This window comes from Salmo trutta, chromosome 14 (assembly GCF_901001165.1).
Source record: "Salmo trutta chromosome 14, fSalTru1.1, whole genome shotgun sequence".
NCBI lineage: Eukaryota > Metazoa > Chordata > Actinopteri > Salmoniformes > Salmonidae > Salmo > Salmo trutta.
In genome coordinates this window covers 78769423-78792811 of record NC_042970.1, presented here as the reverse complement: position 1 = coordinate 78792811, position 23389 = coordinate 78769423, and the positions used below count along the sequence as shown (strand labels likewise).

At 42.1% G+C, this 23389-nt stretch overlaps 3 protein-coding genes across 5 annotated transcripts in view; all 3 read left to right on the top strand.

Annotated features, from left to right (window-relative positions):
- LOC115147492 (B-cell receptor CD22) overlaps positions 1-18712 on the top strand; it is a 51470-nt gene extending 32758 nt beyond the window's left edge. Inside the window, exons 1-5 of one of the 2 annotated variants that reach the window (XM_029689742.1) lie at positions 17156-17295; positions 17497-17584; positions 17676-17730; positions 17814-18040; positions 18362-18712. In XM_029689742.1, coding sequence (XP_029545602.1) covers positions 17262-17295; positions 17497-17584; positions 17676-17730; positions 17814-18040; positions 18362-18443 — 486 coding nt within the window. In that variant the 5' untranslated portion in view covers positions 17156-17261 and the 3' untranslated portion in view covers positions 18444-18712. Of the gene's footprint in view, positions 1-17155; positions 17296-17496; positions 17585-17675; positions 17731-17813; positions 18041-18361 lie in introns of those variants that run through there. The other variant, XM_029689741.1, reaches the window with a different exon arrangement.
- The window catches only part of LOC115147894 (B-cell receptor CD22-like), a 206691-nt gene that overhangs the window by 143175 nt on the left and 40127 nt on the right, over positions 1-23389 (top strand). The gene's annotated exons all lie outside the window — the stretch shown is intronic.
- Positions 9307-16564, top strand: LOC115147484 (uncharacterized). Of its 2 annotated transcripts, none has more exons than XM_029689732.1 (6): positions 9307-9637; positions 9917-10255; positions 10515-10736; positions 10870-11226; positions 11343-11561; positions 16100-16564. In XM_029689732.1, exons 1-6 carry the CDS (start codon positions 9583-9585, stop codon positions 16522-16524), a joined length of 1617 nt encoding a protein of 538 aa, XP_029545592.1. In that variant the 5' UTR covers positions 9307-9582; the 3' UTR covers positions 16525-16564. The 2 variants fall into 2 exon arrangements, with proteins under 2 accessions (XP_029545592.1, XP_029545593.1); XM_029689733.1 differs by having other exon boundaries at positions 11343-11557; positions 16100-16246.

The following is a 23389-nucleotide window of genomic DNA, read 5'->3' as shown; positions in this document are numbered from 1 at the left end:
AAAGGTATGGTAGGATGTGTATTGAGTGGAGGTGAACCTAGGCATTGAGTGATGATGAGAGAGATAATGTCTAGAAACATCATTTAAACAAGATGATGTCATCGCGTGTGTGGGGGTGGCATTAAAGGGTTGGCTAAGGCATATTGATCAGGGCTAGAGGCTCTACAGTGAAATAAGACAATAATCACTAACCAGAACAGCAATGGACAAGGCATATTGACATTAGGGAGAGGCATGCGTAGCCGATTGATCATCGGGGTCCAGTGAGTAGTGAGGCTGGCTGGAGACACGGCAATTCAGACAGCTAGCGGGCCGGGACTAGCAAGCTAGCAGAAGGGCCTTAGAGGGACGTCGCGGCGGAGGAAGTCTGTTTTTGCCTCCTCGTGCGGAGCCTCCTCGTCAGTTGTGATGGATTAGCAGGGTTCCGTGTGGTAAAGGGGTCTATTTCCGTGTGGTAAAGGGGTCCAGACCAATTGGCAAAATAGGTATAGTGGCCCAAAAATTCAGCTAACAATCCGATATGCTCTAGACAGCTAGCGGGCCGCGGCTAGCAGGCTAGCAGATGGGCATTCAGGCGACACCGTGACGGAGGGGCCAGTTGAATAACCCTCTCAGGCAGATTACGTCGGTGGTCCAGTCGTGAAGGATCGGCGGGGCTTTGTACCAACAGTAAAAGGGGTCCAGGTATAGGTATTGTAGACCAGGAGTGGCTGATGGATCTCTTCAGCTAGCCGGGAGGTGGGCGTAGCGTGGGCTAGCTCCAGGCTAATTGGTGCTTGCTTCGGGACAGAGACGTTAGCCAGGAGTAGATACTTGGATTGCAGCTAGCCATCTGCGACGATCCAGATAAAAAGGTTCAGACCTTGCGATGGGAATACGGGGTATGGAGAGAAAATAGGTCCGGTATGCTCTGGTTTGAATCATGTTGTGCAAACTGGCGAGAGTTTTCCGAGCTAAAGGTTAGCTGATGACCGCTAGCAGTGGTTAGCTGACTACTAGCTAGTAGCTAGTTAGCTGGCTAGCTTCTGTAGGTGGTTCCGATTCAGAAGTAAAGAAAAATGCTTCAGAAAAAATCTGATCCAGACCACATTGGATGAGGCGGGTTGCAGGAGAATATTTTGAAGTTGAGGTTTAGAAAAATATAAAAAGATATGCGAAGAAAAAAAAGATAAGATATATACATGGGACACGACAAAGACGAGGACAAAGATGTCTGACTGCTACGCCATCTTGGAATCAAGGTTGATCCCAAAAACGTTCTACCTGGGACCCAAAAGGTTCTATCTGGAACCAAAATTGTTCTTCAAAGGGTTCTCTTAAGGGGACAGCCAAAGAACCCTTTTAGGTTCTAGATAGCACCATTTGTTTTCTAAGAGTGTAGACAAATCAGCAAGATGTATATACATGTCCTCGTTCAGCCACAACTCTGAGAAACATATATTACAGTTTTGTTCAGGTCCTGTTGATAGGATAGTCTCAAACAGAGCTCATCCAGTTTGTTCTCCAGAGATTGCACGTTTGCCAACAGAACAGAGGGCATTGGCGGTATATTTGATCACCAATGTAAACTCATCAGGATGCCTGCTCACTTGCCTCTCCATTGCCACCACTTCCTCTTTCGAGTCCCGGGGATTAGGGCCTGGTCCGGAGTAAGCAGAACGTCCAATAACTGCCGTCTCGTTGAAGTAGAAATGTTCATCCAAATCAAATTTAGAAGCTGTTTTCGATCATAGGAAATGATGGAGGAGACATTATGTAAAAAAAAAAGTTTAAATCAGCATAAAAAAAAACACAAAATAGCAGAGTTGGTCAGGAGCCCGTAAGACGACTGCCATCACCTCATTCTATCACCAGCCTCCTCTGCTGTTTACAAGGGCCAACAGTGTAATATAATATGATAGTAGCATGTACTACAGTACAGACATCAATGTTTGTGTGCTTAAATGTGACTTTTTCAAGCCAGTGTTGTGTTTCATTAGTTTGTTATGTTGTTATTAGCCAACATTATTAAGGACATTACTTCTAGGTACCGGTACTATACATAATGGCCAACAGTGGCTCTGTCCCAAGTGGCACCTTGTTCCCTTAATCGTGTACTACTTTTGACCAGGGCTATAGTGTACCATTTGGGACGCAACCAGTGTAACAGAATATGATAGTGGCATTATATTACTGCCCAAATGAATGAGGACATCGTATGAAGAGACGGGATGGTGCAGTAATGTTGAGATCCCAGTAGGGAGACCTCTAGTCTAGAACACTGGAACCTTCAGTAGCACATTGATGCAGCTGATGAGGAGTGATGGGAATGGGTCATATTTAGCCTCTTTTAAAAATGTAGGTCCACTCCTCAAAATAAGAAATGCAACCCTTTTCTGACATGTTGTTTATGCATGTTTATGTTGTAATGCCTTGACTAGGCTATTTAAAAAATGTGTCAACCACAGAACTCACACTTACAGTAGGCAACTTCTTGTTTCTCTGCACTGTCAGTAAGTGTTGTTGGTTTAGATGAACTGACTCAGCATCACCTTCCTGTCATCCATATACCTCTACAGCCTGAACCATATCAGAGTTATTTATATGGACATTATACTGTATGTACTTCATTAGCACTTTATATTCACAGAATAGTATATGGACAACATTCCACATTAGACTATATATGGATAACAGGCTACATTAGACTATATATGGACAACAGGGTACATTAGACTATATATGGATAACAGGCTACATTAGACTATATATGGATAACAGGCTACATTAGACTATATATGGATAACAGGCTACATTAGACTATATATGGATAACAGGCTACATTAGACTATATATGGATAACAGGCTACATTAGACTATATATGGATAACAGGCTACATTAGACTATATATGGATAACATGCTACATTAGACTATATATGGATAACATGCTACATTAGACTACATATGGATAACATGCTACATTAGACTACATATAGATAACAGGCTACATTAGACTATATGTGGATAACAGGCTACATTAGACTATATATGGATAACATGCTACATTAGACTATATATGGATAACATGCTACATTAGACTATATATGGATAACAGGCTACATTAGACTATATATGGATAACATGCTACATTAGACTATATATGGATAACAGGCTACATTAGACTATATATGGATAACAGGCTACATTAGACTATATATGGATAACAGGCTACATTAGACTATATATGGATAACATGCTACATTAGACTACATATGGATAACATGCTACATTAGACTATATATAAATAACAGGCTACATTAGACTATATATGGATAACATGCTACATTAGACTATATATGGATAACATGCTACATTAGACTATATATATATAACAGGCTACATTAGACTATATATGGATAACATGCTACATTAGACTATATATGGATAACAGGCTACATTAGACTATATATGGATAACAGTCTACATTAGACTATATATGGATAACAGGCTCATTAGACTATATATGGATAACAGGCTACATTAGACTATACAGTATATGGACAGCAGCAGTCAATACAGCAGGCTATGGTGATGATGATACTGATTCCTCTGCTAACTAATGCTACTACCAGAACTGTACACAAGGGTCAACAGTGTAACATAATATGATAGTGGCATGTTGTACTACTACAGACATCAGTGTTTGTGTGATTAAATGTGACTTTGTCAAGTAGCAGCAAGTGTTGTTTTCACCTTTCTGTCTGACTGATTGCCAGTCTTATGTTGTTATTAGTCCAACGTTATTGATGACATTATTATTAGGATGCTGCAGTAATGTTGAGATGCCAGTAGGGAGATCTCTAGTCTAGAACACTGGAACCTTCAGTACCACTTTGATGCAGCTGATGAAGAGTGTAAATTGAATGTGTTTGTAGAATAGAATGAATGACATCATGGAACTGACCAAATGTAAATGGAACTTTGACCTGTTCCATGTAGAACTCAGAGGGACAAGGCAACATATTCTAAGTTATTATAAAACATTCCAAATAGTTTGATGTTAAAAAAAAAAAAAAAACGACATTTTAATTGAGAAGTATTGGTCTGAAGCAGAAAAAGCATGAAAATTCACATAAGCACTACAATGCCTCCTCTTCCCATGCCCTACCAAGTTTTTGCAGCATTCAGCTTTGACCTCCAACAGTAGCTATGTTGGTCTTTTGTACTTCAAACAATGTGTATGCAAGTTGCTTAGGGTTCAAACCTTCTCACCCAGCTGATTCATACTCTTAGAGGATTTGCTCCCACAATAATGTGAATCTTACCATATACAAGTAACTGTATTGGATTCTTCACACACCATACTAATCCCATTCCATTCACTTTCAAGCTTTTTTTATATATGAAAGAAAGTTTTGCTTTTGTACTTACAAGACCATCATGCTTGATTGAGTGAGCTGTTTTGTTTTGTAGTAATGTGGCGCCTGCCTGTATTTCAATAACCCTTTATTTTAGCAACACATATCATTGTGAAAAAAACGTATATTTCATAACATCTTTTTTTGGTCAGTAGGTGCCCAACATAACAACAAGTGGTGGTGTGTTGGGCACATTCAATCATCTGTAGAGGTCTATAGAGCCTGTCTCCATTCCTGATGTCTGTAACCAGTGCAATATTGACATAAGCTCAGAAACACTTGTTTTGAAAACATAGTGCCTTGCAAAAGTATTTATCCCCCTTGGCGTCTTTCCTATTGTGTTGCATTACAACCTGTAATTTAAATGGATTTGTAATTGGTTTTCATGTAATGGAGATACACAAAATAGTTCACAAAAATTAAAAAATATAAAAGCGGTAAAGTGGTGCGTGCATATGTATTAACCCCCTTTGCTATGAAGCACCTAAATAAATTCTGGTGCAACCAATTACCTTCAGAGGTCACATAATTAGTTAAATAAAGTTCACCTGTGTGCAATCTACAGTGGAGGAAAAAAGTATTTGATCCCCTGCTGATTTTGTACGTTTGCCCACTTACAAAGAAATGATCAGTCTATAATTTTAATAGTAGGTTTATTTGAACAGTGAGAGACAGAATAACAACAAAAAATCCAGAAAAACTCATGTCAAAAATGTTATAAAATGATTTGCATTTTAATGAGGGAAATAAGTATTTGATCCCTCTGCAAAACATGACTTAGTACTTGGCGGCAAAACCCTTGTTGGCAATCACAGAGGTCAGACGTTTCTTGTAGTTGGCCACCAGGTTTGCACACATCTCAGGAGGGATTTTGTCTCACTCCTCTTTGCAGATCTTCTCTACGTCATTAAGGTTTCGAGGCTGACGTTTGGCAACTCGAACCTTCAGCTCCCTACGCAGATTTTCTATGGGATTAAGGTCTGGAGACTGGCTAGGCCACTCCAGGACCTTAATGTGCTTCTTCTTGAGCCACTCCTTTGTTGCCTTGGCCGTGTGTTTTGGGTCATTGCCATGCTGGAATACCCATCCACGACCCATTTTCAATGCCCTGGCTGAGGGAAGGAGCTTCTCACCCAAGATTTGACAGTACATGACCCCGTCCATCATCCCTTTGATGCGGTGAAGTTGTCCTGTCCCCTTAGCAGAAAAACACCCCCAAAGCATAATGTTTCCACCTCCATGTTTGACGGTGGAGATGGTGTTCATGGGGTCATAGGCAGCATTCCTCCTCCTCCAAACACGGTGAGTTGAGTTGATGTCAAAGAGCTCCATTTTGGTCTCATCTGACCACAACACTTTCACCAGTTGTCCTCTGAGTCATTCAGATGTTCATTGACAAACTTCAGACGGGCATGTATATGTATTCTTGAGCAGGGGACCTTGCGGGCGCTGCAGGATTTCAGTCCTTCACGGCGTAGTGTGTTACCAATTGTTTTCTTGGTGACTGTGGTCCCAGCTGCCTTGAGATCATTGACAAGATCTTCCCGTGTAGTTCTGGGCTGATTCCTCACCGTTCTCATGATCATTGCAACTCCACGAGGTGAGATCTTGCATGGAGCCCCAGGCCGAGGGATATTGACAGTTCTTTTGTGTTTCTTCCATTTGCGAATAATCGCACCAAATGTTGTCACCTTCTCACCAAGCTGCTTGGCGATGGTCTTGTAGCCCATTCCAGCCTTGTGTAGGTCTACAATCTTGTCCCTGACATCCTTGGAGAGCTCTTTGGTCTTGGCCATGGTGGAGAGTTTGGAATTTGATTGATTGATTGCTTCTGTGGACAGGTATCTTTTTTACAGGTAGCAAGCTGCGGTTAGGAGCACTCCCTTTAAGAGTGTGCTCCTAATCTCAGCTCGTTACTTGTAAAAGACACCTGGGAGCCAGAAATCTTTCTGATTGAGAGGGGGTCAAATACTTATTTCCCTCAATAAAATGCAAATCAATTTATAACATTTCTGACATGTTTTTCTTGATATTTTTGTTGTTATTCTGTCTCTCACTGTTCAAATAAAACTACCATTAAAATTATAGACTGATCCTTTCTTTGTCAGTGGGCAAATGTACAAAATCAGCAGGGGATCAAATACTTTTTTCCACACTGTAAGTGTCACATGATCTGTTACATAATCTCAGTATATATACACATCTGTTCTGAAAGGCATCAGAGTCTGCAACACTACTAAGCAAGGGGCACCACCAAGCAAGCGGCAGCATGAAACAGGTCAGGGACAAAGTTGTGGAGAAGTACAGATCAGGGTTGGGATATAAAAAAATATCAGAAACTTTAAATAAATATCCCACGGAGCACCATTAAATCCATTATTAAAAAATTGAAATAATATGGCACCACAACAAACCTGCCAAGAGAGGGCCGCCCACCAAAACTCACGGACCAGACAAGGAGAGCATTAATGAGAGAGGCAACAACGAGACTAAAGATAACCCCGAAGGAGCTGCAAAGCTCCACAACGGAGATTGGAGTATCTGTCCATATGTAACGGCTGTCGTCTGAAGAAGTGGACCAAGGTGCAGCGGAGTTAGTGTTCATTATTAGACTTTAATATAAACAACGTGAACACTATACAAAACAAGAAAAGAGTAAACCGACAGCAAACAGTCCTGTCTGGAACAAAACTCTGACAGAAACAATTACCCACCAACCCAAAGGAAAAACATGCTCCTTATGTGTGACTCCCAATCAGCAGCAACGAGCTTCAGCTGTGCCTGATTGGGAGCCACACACACGGCCCAAAACAAAGAAATACAAAAACATAGAAAAAGGAACATAGAACGCCCACCCAATGTAACACCCTGGCCTAACCAAAATAAAGAACAAAAACCCCTCTCTATGGCCAGGGCGTTACACCATAGGACCACTTTAAGCCGTACACTCCACAGAGCCGGGCTTTACTGAAGAGTGGCCAGAAAAAAAAGCAATTTCTTCAAGAAAGAAATAAGCAAACACGCTTGGTGTTCGCCAAAAGGCATGTGGGAGACTGCCAAAACATATGGAAGAAGGTAGTCTGGTCAAATGAGGCTAAAAGTGAGCTTTTTGGCCATCAAGGAAAATGCTATGTCTGGCGCAAAAACCCAACACCACAAAAACACCATCCCCACAGTGACACATGGTGGTGGCAGCATCTGCTGTGGGGATGTTTTTCATCGGCAGGGACTGGGAAACTGGTCAGATTTGAAGGAATGATGGATGGCGCTAAATACAGGGAAATTCTTGAGGGAAACCTGTTTCAGTCTTCCAGAGATTTGAGACTGGGACGGAGGTTCACCTTCGGGCAGTACAATGACCCTAAGCATACTGCTAAAGCAACACTCAAGTGGTTTAAGGGGAAACATTTAAATATCTTAGAATGGCCTAGTCAAAGCCCAGACCTCAATCCAATTGAGAATCTGTGGTATGATTTAAAGATTGCTGTACACAAGCAGAACCAATCCAACTTGAAGAAGCTGGAGAAGTTTCGCCTTGAAGAATGTGCAAAAATTCCAGTAGCTAGATGTGCCAACCATATAGAGACATCCCAAGAGACTTGCAGCTGTAATTGCTACAAAAGGTGGGTCAACAAAGTATTGACTTTGGGGGGGTGAATAGTTATGCACGCTCAAGTTTAGTTTTTTTTCTTATTCCTTTTTTGTTTCACAATAAAAAATATTTTGCGTCTTCAAAGAGGTAGGCATCTTGTGTAAATCAAATGATACAATCCCCCCCAAAATACATTTTAATTCCAGGTTGTAAAGCAAAAAAAAATTGAAAAAATGCCAAGGGGGTGAATACTTTCGCAAGCCACTGTAGTAGGCTGTAGTAAACACATTCTAATATATTATAAACATTCCAAATAGTAGGTTATAGTAAACATTATTTGATTTTGATTCATTAGGATCCCCATTAGCCGACGCCAATGGAGACAGCTAGTCTTACTGGGGCTCAACACATAACATTATTCTGTATGTAATTAATGGAATACATTGGAAATGGTCAAAATCTTGCCCATTTTGAAAATGTAAGCCCACTCAAATGAAGAAAGTCAACTAGATATGCAGTCTGTTTTACATTTTCTATTGAAATACAGTAACACCTCTTTCTGACTTGCTGTTCTGGTCCTCATGCATGTTAATGACTTAAAGAGGAAGGAAAGGACAGTTCTGTATCAGCTACTTGTGTTCTGACTACTATAAATATGTATCAACCACAGAACTGACACTTACTAGCAGTTCCCACTCACTACCAGTCAGTTGACTCACTGTACAGACCTCTCCCCTTCAGTCTGTAAGTACTCTTGATATCTTGAAATAGGGCTTTTAGTTTTTAGCCACAAGTCATGTACTCAAGGGTCTCAGACTTGGAGTGCTGATCTAGGATCAGGTCCTCCTGGTCCATATAATTATGATCTAAATGGGAAACTAATCCTAAATCCGACTCTGAGACACTTTGTGAATACAGACACTATCATATAATGATGATATTAAAGGTATGTGTGTGTGACTTACTGTTTAGCCTCACAGCTTGGGGATAGGAGTTATCATTGAACCTGGTGGTCAGTCTTTAGGCTGCTGTACAGCTTGAGGGATCGTAGAGGATTGAACATTTATCCTCCTATATTTGGGGTTCTGAGAATAAAACAGCTTCAGAACAATCAATGTAGAAATATGTGTTTACAGTACTACTGATCTGTTCAATAAGCAATTGTTGATAATATACTTAGTCAGTTGCACAGAGCTGCCTTAATCAACGTGCATGTCAGCACCACCCAGGATCGGTTGTTGTGGGGTGGGGGACAACTGCCTTGCTCCAGGGCAAATTGGCAGATGTTTCCACCTTGCCTGCACCTGTATTTGAACCAGCAATGTTTCAGTTCCTGGCCCAACTCTCTTAACCACTATGCTACCTGCCAATACCGCTGACACAGCATATTACCAAACTATTATTAAACACTCAAGGCCAAGATAATGTGAGTTGTTATACTGCATCCCAAATGACACCATATTCCCTATAGAGTGCACTACTTTGACAAGAGCCCTACCTGCTGCCCCTGATGGTATGTATGTAGTTATTCACCAGCTATAGAGTGAGTTGTTGTTTATGTTTCTAAGACTGCAGGGTGGGAGATGCAACAATGGACTTGAGAACAGCAGGAAGTGTGTTGGTGGTCTTTCTCTGGTCTGTAGCAGGTATGGTCTCATTCTTATCTTTTAGTTGCTCTGTTTAATAATCTACAGACATTTCTAAAAGGATAAGAATCATAATGATATTCTGGTGTGTTCTGTTAGGAGTCTCCACTTCACTTTAAATAGTTACCTTTCACACCTCACTGAGTGATGTTTATCTCTGGTTTCCATTCACACTCAACTCAGCAACTACAGCAACAAAGTGTGGTCAAACCCTACTGTCAGCGTGAGCCAGTAGACCTTTCCTAATTCTGATACTATTGTGTGGTGTGACTGTTTCAGTGGTACTGGGTCAGTATGGCTGGAGTGTGACTTACACCACTCAGAGTATCTGTGCCTTGAAGGGGTCAACAGTGGATCTGTCCTGCTCCTACACATATCCCAGAGGTTATACAGTCACAGCAACCACATGGTATAACTGGAAGCGTGGTGTTGGGTATATTTATGCTTTTCAAGATAAGAATAAGGGCCGTATGGAGTACCGTGGGAATAAGAAGAATGACTGCACCCTGAGAATCACAGACCTGAAATGGAGTGATGCTGCAACATATTATTTCACGTTTACAACAACGTCCTACACATGGACTCCTCGCAATGACTATGTCACTCTCATTGTCACAGGTATTGTGATATTGTACATAGAATAAAGCACCACTTCAAATGACAAATATTATATTAGTCCTCCACAAAAGATGAATCTTAACTTGTGACACAACAGATTCACAGTAATATGATTACTTAAATCAATAGAATACATGATTTATGGCACACAGATTTACACGTTTGTCTCGATTTAGGACTAGGTCCAATGAGAACAGCACAATTGTATTAATCTAGAGCGGATTGTTCCGTTGTGTTTTAATACACTCTTTGTATTCAGAACTGCAAGTGGAGGTAACATACACAAGTAATAGGAAGACACTGTCCTGTATCACCACCTGTACTCTGACTGGTAAACCCACCTACATCTGGTACAAGAACGGACAACATCTAGATGAGAGCACCTCCCCCCAGTTCAAATACTCAGTCTACAGTAACAGTAAAGACAGTTACTCCTGTGCTGTAAAAGGCCATGAGGATCTCCACAGCTCTTCTTCAGTGTGTGAGTGTGAATCTAATACAGAATGTTTGTACTAGGTCCTTTTGGTCTCACTGTGTAATTTGACAGGTCTTGGCTTTTATGTAAATATCTGAAATACAGTATAATGTACTCATGTGATTCCATTATATTGCAGGTGTCCAGGGTCAGGACTGCAACAGAGTGACTTACACCAAGAGGAGAATCTGTGTCTTGAAGGGGTCAACAGTGGACATATCCTGTACTTATGGCAGTGGTTATGATACCGTCACATCATCACTCTGGTTTAGCACTAAACAGAGTTACAGCTGGAGTGATAAGTTGATCCCTGAGGACCTAATCACAGACCCAGGGTATGCAGGTCGTGTGGAGTATGCTGGAGAGGAGAGAGGTCGATCCACCCTGAGAATCACAGATCTGAGAGAAGAGGACACTGCTGAGTACAAGTTCATCTTCAACACACAGACATCAGGATGGGGATACAGCTTCCCTGGAACAACTCTGACTGTCTCAGGTTACACTGAACAAATGATGATACTCATAGATTTCTATTCACTGTTGGTATCTTTTTATGTTATCCATAATAATTGATTGCTCTAATTATTTGATTGTCGTTTACCATGTATTCAGACCTGCAGGTGAAGATGACTTCTGTCACAGAGGCAGGGAAGAGGACACTGACCTGTATCACCACCTGTACTCTGACTGACAACCCCACCTACATCTGGTACAAGAATGGACACAAAGTAAAGGAGGACACTTCCAGCCTGTATTCAGACTCCTTTAGTGATGCAGACAGCTACTCCTGTACTGTGAAAGGCCGTGAGGGACTCCATTCTCCTGCAGTGTGTATGGACTTTTTCATTCAAATTTCATACCATTTTGTTTTCAGGTTGTTAGACTTAGACTAGTTCGTCATTTAAGCAATTATTACCCGGAGTAAAATGGGGGAGGGTCATGCTTTTTCAATTTCAGTCAGGGGGAGGATTTGTTTTTATTAAATCCAGAGTAGGGTCATGTAATTTATAAACGATTTTGTGTCAGGATTTTTCAGCATTTGGGAATTTACCTTTTGAATTTGAGTATATGTAACTTTGGTGTACAAGCCTTCTCTCTCTCCATCACTCTCCCCCTCTTGCTCTCTCTTTCTCCTCACTGAGCCCTGCAGGGTGGGAATTTCACTTTCACCTTTCCATTGGCTGTTCGATCTGTCCCTCTTTGTGCTTGACGTATACATAAATTGGGCGTGTAGAGTATCTGGTTAATAAAATAGTGCTTTTAGTGATGACACGGCGAGCTAGCGCGCAACATAAATACTGCTTTCAAAACAACTGGCAACTGGGAAATGTCAGACTTCAAACTTCAGTGTGTTCAGTACAAGTACTCGGGAAACAAACAAACTGACTGGGAAAATCGTTTTGAACGGTCATCCAACTCTGAATTCAAATTCAGAAACTCTGGCATATTTCTAAAGCTCAGACTTTCTGACATGAAGATCCCTAAAATCATGATTTGATCATGTTTTTTTTCCAGTGTTCCCAGTTGTCTTGAAAGCACCAAAGAAATATGTGGTTTATCACAACAACAAGCATGGCATTGCAGAATTAGGCCTACGCAAGGACCCAGCTTGTGAGAAGTTATCTTCACAATAATGAAAGGGTTTCTTGCAGTCTCTGTCCTCTGAAGAGAGTCTAGAAAAGTTCCATGTGGATGACTGGACTATGTTTCTGCCTCCGTGTTGTTTATCCTAGGCTGCCTGTCATTTCATATAAATGTTATTTGTAAAAAATCTATATATTTCATTGTGTAAATTCGTTGGGTAGACTTGGCTATTCACTTCAGTATTATTCCTAATAATTCCTCTTTAGCTCTTGGAGTTCTCTGTTTGCTTAATTTGGTTATAAATGGTAAACGGTTTCCATAATGAAAACGCCCCTGGCTGGGAGTAGGCGCTGCATGGTCAATCTGTCGTCTGCAGTGGCCGTACCGCATTTACTGTGATACGGCCACTGCAGAAGTTAGGGCATTTTTACTTCTTGCACTTAGCGGAGCAGAGCAGAGCTGTTATGAAGGAAGTTGTCAAGGAAGTGAGTTTGTGTTTATACAGGACCTCCCGCACCCCACCTACCGTCAACCAATCATGTCAATGGGGAGCTAAACGGAGCCCTCCGCATTGTTACAAAATTTGGGAGGCGCACATTGATGTGGTACGGAGCTGGAGTTGGCCTATGCAAGCCTCCGGTTGTAATGCGTGTATATGGGAGGCGAAGTCGAGTGCAGGAGAGCGGAGTATAATAAAAAGGCGCACTTTAATACTGGTTACCAAATACAGCACAAAACACAGACATGTGCCAAAACACGGTCTTAAACAAAAGTGCAACGCCTGACAATAATGCACGTAACAAAATGACAATCACTCACAAATACAACATGGGGGACAGGGTTAAATAATAAACCAGTGATTGGTGAGTGAAGCCAGGTGTGATAAGACAAAGACAGAACAAATAGAAAATGAAAAGTGGATCTGCGGTGGCTAGAAAGCCGGTGACGTCGACCGCCGCCCGAACAAGGAGAGGGACCGACTTAGGCGGAAGTCGTGACACCGGTGACTCTCCATATGGAGCCTCCGGAGAGAGAGCGCGAGGGTGTGATCAAAATACACCACATAAATAACCTGCTAATGTACGTTTCTGGACTTCGTAAACTGTTCAGAATAGACCCATAACTGATCCAAATGGTTGGATAATCAGGCTAAGGCTGTATGGTACTACCTGTATATAGCTCCATACGGCTCTGTATAGTTCCACATTGACATGATTGGTTGACGGTAGGTGTGGGTGGTACGTCCTGTATAAACACAAACTCACTTCCTTGACAACTTCCATCACAATAGCTCTTCTCTGCTCCACTAAGCACAAGTATGAAAGCCCTGACTTGTAGTAAATGCTGTATGGCCAATGTAGAGGTCGAGCTATGTGAAAGAAGTTGTCAAGGAAGTGAGTTTGTGTTTATACCGGATGTACCTCCCCCACCTACCGTCAACCAATCATATCAATGCAGAGCTATAAAGAGCCCTCTGCATAGTTACAAAATTTGAGAGGCGCACTGTGATGCGGTACAGAGTTTGATCTGGCCTTTCCATGGCTCCAGAGGCTACGCAATTGCATCACACCCTACATACGAAGCCTCCGACCACATTCTCAGATCAAGCATAAATTGGCTTTAACCTTTTTGTGGTGTTCATGTTTTTGTTATTCACCCAATGTTTGCAGGTCTGATGGACCCACAACATTAGTGCTTTTTAAAACAATACAGCAATAACAATTTACATAAACATACTTAATACTCAAATGTTGACTTATATCAAAGATAAGCAATATAGACAGCATACATGGTTAATATTTGCCATTCACCTCTGCTGGATCACATTTATCAATAAAGCGCTATTCAGTAATGTGCTATTCCACTATGCTGATTGTCAACACAGGGGCCCCACAAGGGCTAAGCATACACCTCTGAGGGGCCCCTGTATTGAGGGTCAGAGTGGCGGATGTGTTTTTGCCTACCCCCCACCACCTGGGGGGGCGGCCCGTCAGAAAGTCCAGTATCCAATTGCAGAGGGAAGTGTTTAATCCCAGGATCCTGAGCTTAGTGATGAGCTTGGATGGCACTATGGTGTTGAGCTGTGCTGTAGTCAATGAACAGCATTCTCATGTAGGTGTTCCTTTTGTCCAGGTTGGAAAGGGAAGTGTTGAGTGCAATAGGGACTGCCTCATCTGTTGGGGCAGTATACAAATTGGATTGGGTCCAGGGTGTTTGCGATGATGGTTGTGATATGAGCCATGAACAGCCTTTCAAAGCATTTCATGGCTCAGATGTGAGTGCTACAGGGCCATAGTCAGTTAGACAGGTTACCTTGGCATTCTTGGGCACGGGGACTATGGTGGTCTGCTTGAAGCATATGGGTATTTTAGACTGGGTGAGGGAGAGGTTGAAAATGTCAGTGAAGACACTTGCCAGCTGGTCAGCACATGCTCTGAGTCAGTGTCCCGTTAACCTCTCTTGGGTAGGGGGCAGTATTTTGACATCCGGACGAAAAGCGTGGCCAAAGTAAACTGCCTGTTACTCAGGCCCAGAAGCTAGGATATGCATATAATTGGTAGATTTGGATAGAAAACTCTAAAGTTTCTAAAACTGTTAACATAATGTCTGTGAGTATAACAGAACTGATATGGCAGGTGAAATCCCGAGGACAAACCATCCCCCCCCCAAAAAAATTCAGCCTACCACTATTTTCAATGGCTGTCACGTTTATTATAAGGCAAAGTCCTCCCAGATTGCAGTTCCTAGGGCTTCCACTAGATGTCAACAGTCTTTAGAAAGTGTTTCAGGCTGGTTTTTGGAAAAATGAGCCAGAAATTGTAGTTTTTCTAGGTGCCTCCCATTTTGGCTGTAGCGTTTCCAAGCGCGTGAATGAGAGCGCGTTCTTTGGTATTTCTCTCCGGTAAAGACAATAACCATTATCTGTCTTAAATTTTATAGTTTATTTACGTATTAGGGTATGCCCATAAGAAGTTAAAAGGTCTTACTAACATCAGCTACGGAGAGCGTGATCACACAGTCGTCTGAAACAGCTGGTCCTCTCATGCATGGTTCAGTGTTGCTTGCCTCAATGCGAGCATAGAAGAATTGTAGCTTGTCTGGTCGGCTCGCGTCACTGGGCAGCTCGCAGCTGCGTTTCCCTTTGTAATCTGTGATAGTGTGTAAACCCTGCCACATCCGACAAGCATCAAAACCAGTGTAGTAGGATTCAATCTTAGTCCTGTATTTACACTTTGCCTGTTTGATGGTTCGTCGGAGGGCGTAGCGGGATTTCTTATAATCATCCAGATTTGTATCCAGCTCTTTGAAAGTGGCAGCTCTAGCCTTTAGCTCAGTGCTGACCTGTACTATATGCATATTGCCTGTAATCCATGGCTCAATGGTGGTAAATACACAGCTACAAAAAATATAGAAAAAAACTCTTGGTAAATAGTCTGGTTGACAAAGAGACCCCCCCCCCCCCGCCCCTCAGCTTACCTTATGCAGCTGTTCTGTCCTGCCAAAGTATAGAAAAAAACTGCTCGATTTATACAGTACTTTCCCTGTACTTGTCCATACACGACTCTGTGAAACATATGATATTACCGTTCTTCAGGTATCCCTCAATATGAACAACGTTCACTCCCTTATGCCAAGTAATCAATGAGTATTGATCATTATTCAGTAATTATGATTTTCACTACTGTAAACTGTTAAACTTGTTTGTTTTTCTACTTTATAAACATCATCAGTGTATACTGGTAGACATTGTAATTGCATTTTTATATTGTATTTTTGTATTTAAGGTCAGAAGTGTTGGAGTGTGACTTACACCCATCAGAGTATCTGTACCTTGAAGGGGTCAACAGTGGACATATCCTGCTCTTACACATATCCCAGTTATCATCAGATCAAAACAGCTTTCTGGTTTACTAAATGGTCTGGTATGGATGCTGAAGATCTGAGCTCAGTGCCAGGGTATGAGGGTCATATAGAGTACCTTGGGGATAAGAAGAGTAACTGTACCCTGAGAATCACAGACCTGAGACTGAGTGACTCTGCTGGGTACAGGTTCAGATTCATAACATCTGGAGGAAAGTTCTCTGGCTCAGCTGTCTCCCTGACTGTCACAGGTAATCTGTCACTCATCTCAAATTATTACTGTAATTACCTTATTAAGGGCAGTCATACAGACACAGTAGTGGTTTGTGATGGAAAAATACAAATCTAGTATTTCACATAAGAGGACATATATAGGAGGAGAATAATGATATGTGTCCTTTTACTCCAGATGTTGTGTTGGAGATGGATCTTACATCTGTGTCAGAGGGGGAGGGAGTCACACTGACATGTAGAACCAAATGTACACTGGACCCCATCACAGCCTACAGTTGGTATAAGAATGGACAGCCTATACCAAACAGCAACACCTACTCTCCTGTCTATATCCTATTCTCAGTCAGCAGTGAGGATACAGGTAGATACTCCTGTGCTGTAGAAGGCCATGAGGATCTCCCCTCTGCTGAAGAGACTCTCACTGTCAGATGTAAGTACATGGGGTTTAAATCATTAGTTTGCGATATTAACATTGTAGTGACAGATATTGGCTCCACATGATACTTTAATTGATCATCGTCAATAAGAGGGTGAATCTAAAAGTCATTGTGTGGAAAGTTTGTAATATTTATAACTGATCTAATTTGTACTATTTTTTTAAATCCACTGTCTTTTACATCAGATGGACCAAGGAACACCTTAGTGTCAGTCAGTCCCTCTGATGAAATAGTGGAGGGTAGTTCAGTGACTCTGACCTGCAGCAGTGATGCCAACCCACCTGTGAACAAATACACCTGGTACAAGAAGAATGTAGCCTCACCAAAAGCATCAGGACAGAGTTACAGCATCACTAACATCAGCTCTGAGGACAGAGGAGAATATTACTGTGAGGCCCAGAATGGAAGAGGATCTATGAACTCTACATCTCTGATGATCATTGTAGCAGGTAAAGTTACATCTTCAATACAAAACTACATGTTTCAATCTAATCCTAATCAATATACTTTGTCTTATTAAACCTTAGTTTATAACTATACATTGGGTTATAAGATCCCTTAACAAGTATTGTATTAATGTCCCGTATTTATGTTTATTTTTAGTTTATTATATCATACCATGTACTCATATCATCCATATTTTATTATAGTGAAACAAACAGTTCTGACTGCAGCTGTAGGAATCATAGTTGTTGTTCTGGTTCTCATCCTCTGTCTCTCTGGACTCATGTGTTTCAGGTGAGTGAAAATGCATATTTTTATGTTCATTATTTAAATGTAGCAGTCTGATTTGTTGTTAACATCATTAATTAATTCATGTGCAAAACAGGAAGAAGGCCTCCAAATCCACCTCTGACACAAGACACACAGCAGACGATGGACAGGTGAGTCTGTTGGAATCAGAAGATGACTGTATTCTTTGTGGAACATTTCCTTCCTCATGTTGTCTGCCCACTCGTCCCATCAGGGAGACTCTGGTCCAGTGTATGACAACGTCTCAAGCGTGGCCATGAGCCCTACAGACAACCCCACAGACAACCAGGATGACATTCACTACGCCAGCGTCCACTTCTCTCACTCCAAAAACCAGGATGTTCCTCTGTATTCCACCGTCCAACTGCCTCAAACCCAGAAACAGGATGAGGATGTCCAGTACTCTGCTCTGAAATTCAACCGCCCCACTGCTGCCACCCGGTGAGCATATTCTGCAATAAGGTCATTCATATGCTGCTGCTTATTGTAGGAGATGTCATCAATATGCAAAACAGTTGACCCCTAGTGACCACTAGTGATGTCATTTCTTAAAACTACCAACCCAACAATGGACATCTCAATACAATTACTCTGACATGTCTATAATGAGGGAGTGATTTGATGATGACCTTTTTGCTGTGTTCTAAATGGCACCCTATTTCCTATTTAGTGAGCCCTATAGGCCCTGGTCAAAGGTAGTGCACTATAAAGGGTGCATTTGGGGTGCCACTCTTTGTTTCATTTTTGTTTCTCTCTCCTCAGACCCACAGCAGCACAAGCATCTGAGGAGGACCCCTCTGTTCTCTACAGTACAGTCAACAAACCCAGAACCCAGAAGACCTGAACACAACAAACTCAGAACCAAGAAGACCTGAACACAACAAACTCAGAACCAAGAAGACCTGAACACAACAAACTCCGAACCAAGAAGACCTGAACACAACAAACTCAGAACCAAGAAGACCTGAACACAACAAACTCAGAACCAAGAAGACCTGAACACAACAAACCCAGATCCAAGAAGACCTGAACACAACAAACCCAGAAACAAGAAGACCTGAACATAACATACCCAGAAACAAGAAGACCTGAACACAACAAACACAGAACCAAGAAGACCTGAACACAACAAACCCAGAACCAAGAAGACCTGAACACAACAATTTAAACCAAAACCTTGTACACTATATATACAAAAGTATGTGGACACCCCTTCAAATTAGTGGATTTGGCTATTTCAGCCACACCGGTTGCTGACGGGTGTATAAAATTGAACACACAGCCATGCAATCTCCATAGCAAACAATTGGCACTAGAATGGCCTTAATTAAGAGCTCAGTGACTGCCCGTCAACTGTAAGTGCTGTTATTGTGAATTGTAAACGACTACGAGCAACAACGGCTTAATCGCGAAGTGGTAGGCCACACAAGCTCACAGAACGGGGCCGCTGAGAGCTGAAGTGCGTAAAAATCATCTGTCCTCGGTTGCCACACTCAGCACAATAACTGTTCTTCGGGAGCTTCATGAAGTGGGTTTCAATGGCCGAGCAGCCCCACACAAGCCTAAGATCACCATGCGCAATGCCAAGCGTCAGCTGGAGTCGTGTAAAGCTCGCCGCCATTGGACTCTGGAGCAGTGGAAACGCATTCTCTTGAGTAATGAATCACTCTTCACCATCTGACAGGCCCACGGATGAATCTGGGTTTGGCGGATGCCAGGAGAACGCTACCTGCCCCAATGCATAGTGCCAACTCTAAATAATGGTCTGGGGCTGTTTTTCATGGTTCGGGCTAGGCCCCTTCATTCCAGTGAAGGGAAATCTTTACGCTACAGCATACAATGACATTCTAGATAATTCTGTGCTTCCAACAGTTTGGGGAAGGCCCTTTCCTGTTTCAGCATGACAATTCCCCTGTGCACAAAGTGAGGTCCATACAGAAATGGTTTGTCGAGATCGATGTGGAAGAACTTGACTGGCCTGCACAGAGACCTGATCTCAACCCCATCGAACACCAACTGCGAGCCAGTGTCCGAACTCACTTAGGAGAAGCAGAAGCAGGTTCTTAATGTAACTGTCTGGTGACAATCTCACTTTTAAAAGTTCATATTCTGTTATCTCATACCCAAATAAAGTTGTTGACTTGTCCTATACTCATATTTGTGGCCAAAGCATGAATTGAAGAGAAAAACACTGGCCAATCAGCGGTCTAGAGGAGAATGAGCTGGCCAATCAGCGGTCTACAGTACATTCATATTTTTTTATGACCAGTATACGCCCACAGCATTCTGTTGTTGGGGTACGCCCACAGCATTCTGTCGTTGGGGTACGCCCACAGCATTCTGGCGTTGGGGTACGCCCACAGCATTCTGTCGTTGGGGTAAGCCCACACCATTCTGTTGTTGGGGTACGCCCACAGCATTCTGTCGTTGGGGTAAGCCCACACCATTCTGTCGTTGGGGTACGCCCACAGCATTCTGTTGTTGGGGTCCGCCCACAGCATTCTGTCGTTGGGGTCCGCCCACAGCATTCTGTCGTTGGGGTACGCCCACAGCATTCTGTCGTTGGGGTACGCCCACACCATTCCAACACAGGACAGCTGTTTAACATACTTAATTATAATTTTTTGGAAGGAAAACTATTTCACTTATATTGTAAGTAATTATAGGTCATATTTCATAGGAATCTGGAAACACTGGACAGTTACTTTAAATTGTGATGATTTAGATGTCAACCAAATCATGTCATACATAATCATATCTGATATGCTGAAAAATCACACTGACGAACACACACTCACACACAAACACACAAACCCACCTTTTGACAGGACTCCAGGAACTCTTCAATGGTGACCACTCCGTCATTGTTCTTGTCCATTTTCTGACAGAGTGAGACACAGAGTAAAGGTATAGTCTAACTTTAAGGCTGACAGAGTGAGACACAGAGTGAAGGATTAAAGGTATAGTCTAACTTTAAGACTGACAGAGTGAGACACAGAGTAAAGGATTAAAGGTATAGTCTAACTTTAAGGCTGACAGAGTGAGACACAGAGTGAAGGACGATGGACGGGGCCATGTACCGTCAAATCTTGGGTGAGAACCTCCTTCCCTCAGCCAGGGCATTGAAAATGGGTCGTGGATGGGTATTCCAGCATGTCAATGATCCAAAACACACCCGGCCAAGGCAACAAAGGAGTGGCTCAAGAAGAAGCACATTAAATAAGACAGAAATTTGCTACATTTATACAGTAATACCGTATTGAAATATATTCCAAATCTAAAAAAATGAAATATGAAAACAGTTAGACCAAACACAGTTGATTCCTATTGTTGCTGAACACCTATCCAGGTGTTAGTCTTTCAATTACATTACCATCTATACAAAAGGGGACATCTTAGGAATAATGCTGTACTGTAATGTAAACATGGACCCAGACAGAGATAGAGAAGAGGCTGACAGAGGAAGAAGAGTGGCTGGGAGAGGGAGAGGAGTTCGTACGCGTGGTGGAAGAAGACTGAGAGGAAGATCAAGAGCTGTAGTCTCAGATGAGTTTAGGGCTACTATAATTGATCATGTAATAAATCATCGTCTATCAATGAGAGAGGCTGTTCTGAGAGTGCAGCCAAATATGCTATACTCAACAGTGGCATCTATTGGGAGAAATTTCCGGCAAAACAACAGGTAAGATGATCATCTGTCTGAACTGCACATTAAAGAAGTAAATTGAGCAAAGCCTCAAAACCCACTTGTGTGTAATTGTTTTTGTATTTCTGCTTAGGACCCAACGGTTACCTCCCACAGGCAGGAGAGGTAGGATTCTCACTGCTGTGCAGGAAGCTGCAATCGTTGATATGGTCATCAGAAACAATGACATAAAACTGACAGAGATTCGGGACAGAGTGTTGGCAGACAACATTACATTTGGAAATATTCACAATGTAAGCATAACTATTTCTAGAGTCCTGAAACAACATCAAGTCAGGATGAAGCAGTTGTACACTGTCCCCTTTGAGAGGAACTCTGAACGAGTCAAGGAACTCAGGAACCAATATGTCCAGGAAAGATGACTATAAAATACAGAACTGGTTTTGAACAAAACCAAACAGGGAAGAGGCACACAATGGCATGTTTTTAGGTATAATGTAAACTACCGTGATAGCCTAACTCTTATGATGCCATGTGGATTTAATTTAGCGAGTCATGGAGATTGAAGAAGGCAAACACCTCACATATTCATCTTTGTGGATGAGGCTGGTTTCAACTCGGCCAAAACACGGAGGCGAGGAAGGAATGTGATTGGGAAAAGAGACACTGTGGATGTCCCGGGCCAGCGAGGTGCCAACATCACAATGTGTGCAGCAATATCCGCTGATGGATTGCTGTTACACAAACCGCTAATTGGGCCATACAACACCGAGCATCTCATTTCATTCCTGGATGACCTCTATGGAAGGGTTGTGCCAGGTGAGGAAAGGGTTGCAAAGAGGCGAAATCGGCCAACGTTTGTAATTGTATGGGACAATGTGGCATTTCAGCACTCCCGTGCAGTCACAGAGTGGTTTGCAGCCCATCCCAGGATGCTGTCACTTTTCCTCCCACCTTACTCTCCATTCCTCAACCCCACAGAGGAATTATTTTCCTCGTTGAGGTGGAAGGTTTATGACCACCATCCTCTTGATCAAATGTCCCTTCTGGACACAATGAATGCTGGATGCCTGGACATATCTGCAGAAGATTGCCAGGGATGGACCAGGCATGCCAAAATATTCTTTCCTAGGTGTATTGCCCAAGATGACATAAGATGTGATGTGAATGAGAACCTGTGGCCAAATGCAGAAGACAGTGTTGACTAGCATTGCTACTGTATCTGTATATGGTGTATATACAAATTATTGTATTTTGGAATCACTCAATGCCAAAAATGACATAAAACATATTGAAGCATATTGCATCATGTCTGATTCATTCCTGTAACATATACTGCAGTGAATTCTAAACAGTAGAGAGGTGTCATTCTTGTTTTGTGAAGACCTTTTACAAAAGAAAACATTGTGTAATGGTACCTGTTGTTAGTGTTGTTTAGGTCATTGTTTTATGAGTGACAAAGTGTGCTTGTTGGGTGACAACCTTTGCTAGTGTTATGGAAGAATGAGCGGATTTGAGACATGTATGACGTGTTTAGGTAGTTTTAGTGCATTTTGGATGTGAAATTAACTGCTTTGCAAAGCTGAAAGTTGGTTAGGAGAACTCGGTGAAGAGTTTTGAAAAAGTGACCTAAGTATTGAGAAGTGGGTCCTAGCGATTGTAAAAAAAAAACTGCCAAATTGTATTTAACATAACCACTTTCACTAGAGATCACTAGAGAGCATAACTCACTCTGTCCCTTATTACAGGAAATCCACAGGAGGAAGTGATGCCACAGCAGACACACAGGTGATCATATCAGTCACACCTCCACCTTCACACCTGATGACATTAATTTACTGTGTCAAGACAGTTTCTTTCATACTATTTTAACTGTTACCTGGACACCACTCTCTCTCTCTACAGAGTGTGCATCCTGACCATAACATTGACACATACACAGGTCTGAACATAAGGACCGAGTTAGAGGTGTCTCAAAGAGCTCATGCATTTACTTTCCATCCATCTCTCTCTCTCTCTCTCTCTCTCTCTCTCAACATGAAGACCAGGTCACCAGACTATGACACCCTAGCAGTAAGTGTGTTTGTGTGTGTGGCTGGGTGTCCATAATACTTATGTAAATTGCTCATTCAGTGTGTCTTCTT

What these genes read in the sequence shown, in the direction of transcription:
- LOC115147484 (XM_029689732.1), top strand. Translation starts at nt 9,583, where the DNA reads ATGGACTTGAGAACAGCAGGAAGTGTGTTGGTGGTCTTTCTCTGGTCT. An exon ending in TGTCACTCTCATTGTCACAG is followed by an intron (nt 10,256 to 10,514) that starts GTATTGTGATAT and finishes CTTTGTATTCAG; the next exon opens with AACTGCAAGTGGAGGTAACA. An exon ending in AACAACTCTGACTGTCTCAG is followed by an intron (nt 11,227 to 11,342) that starts GTTACACTGAAC and finishes CCATGTATTCAG; the next exon opens with ACCTGCAGGTGAAGATGACT.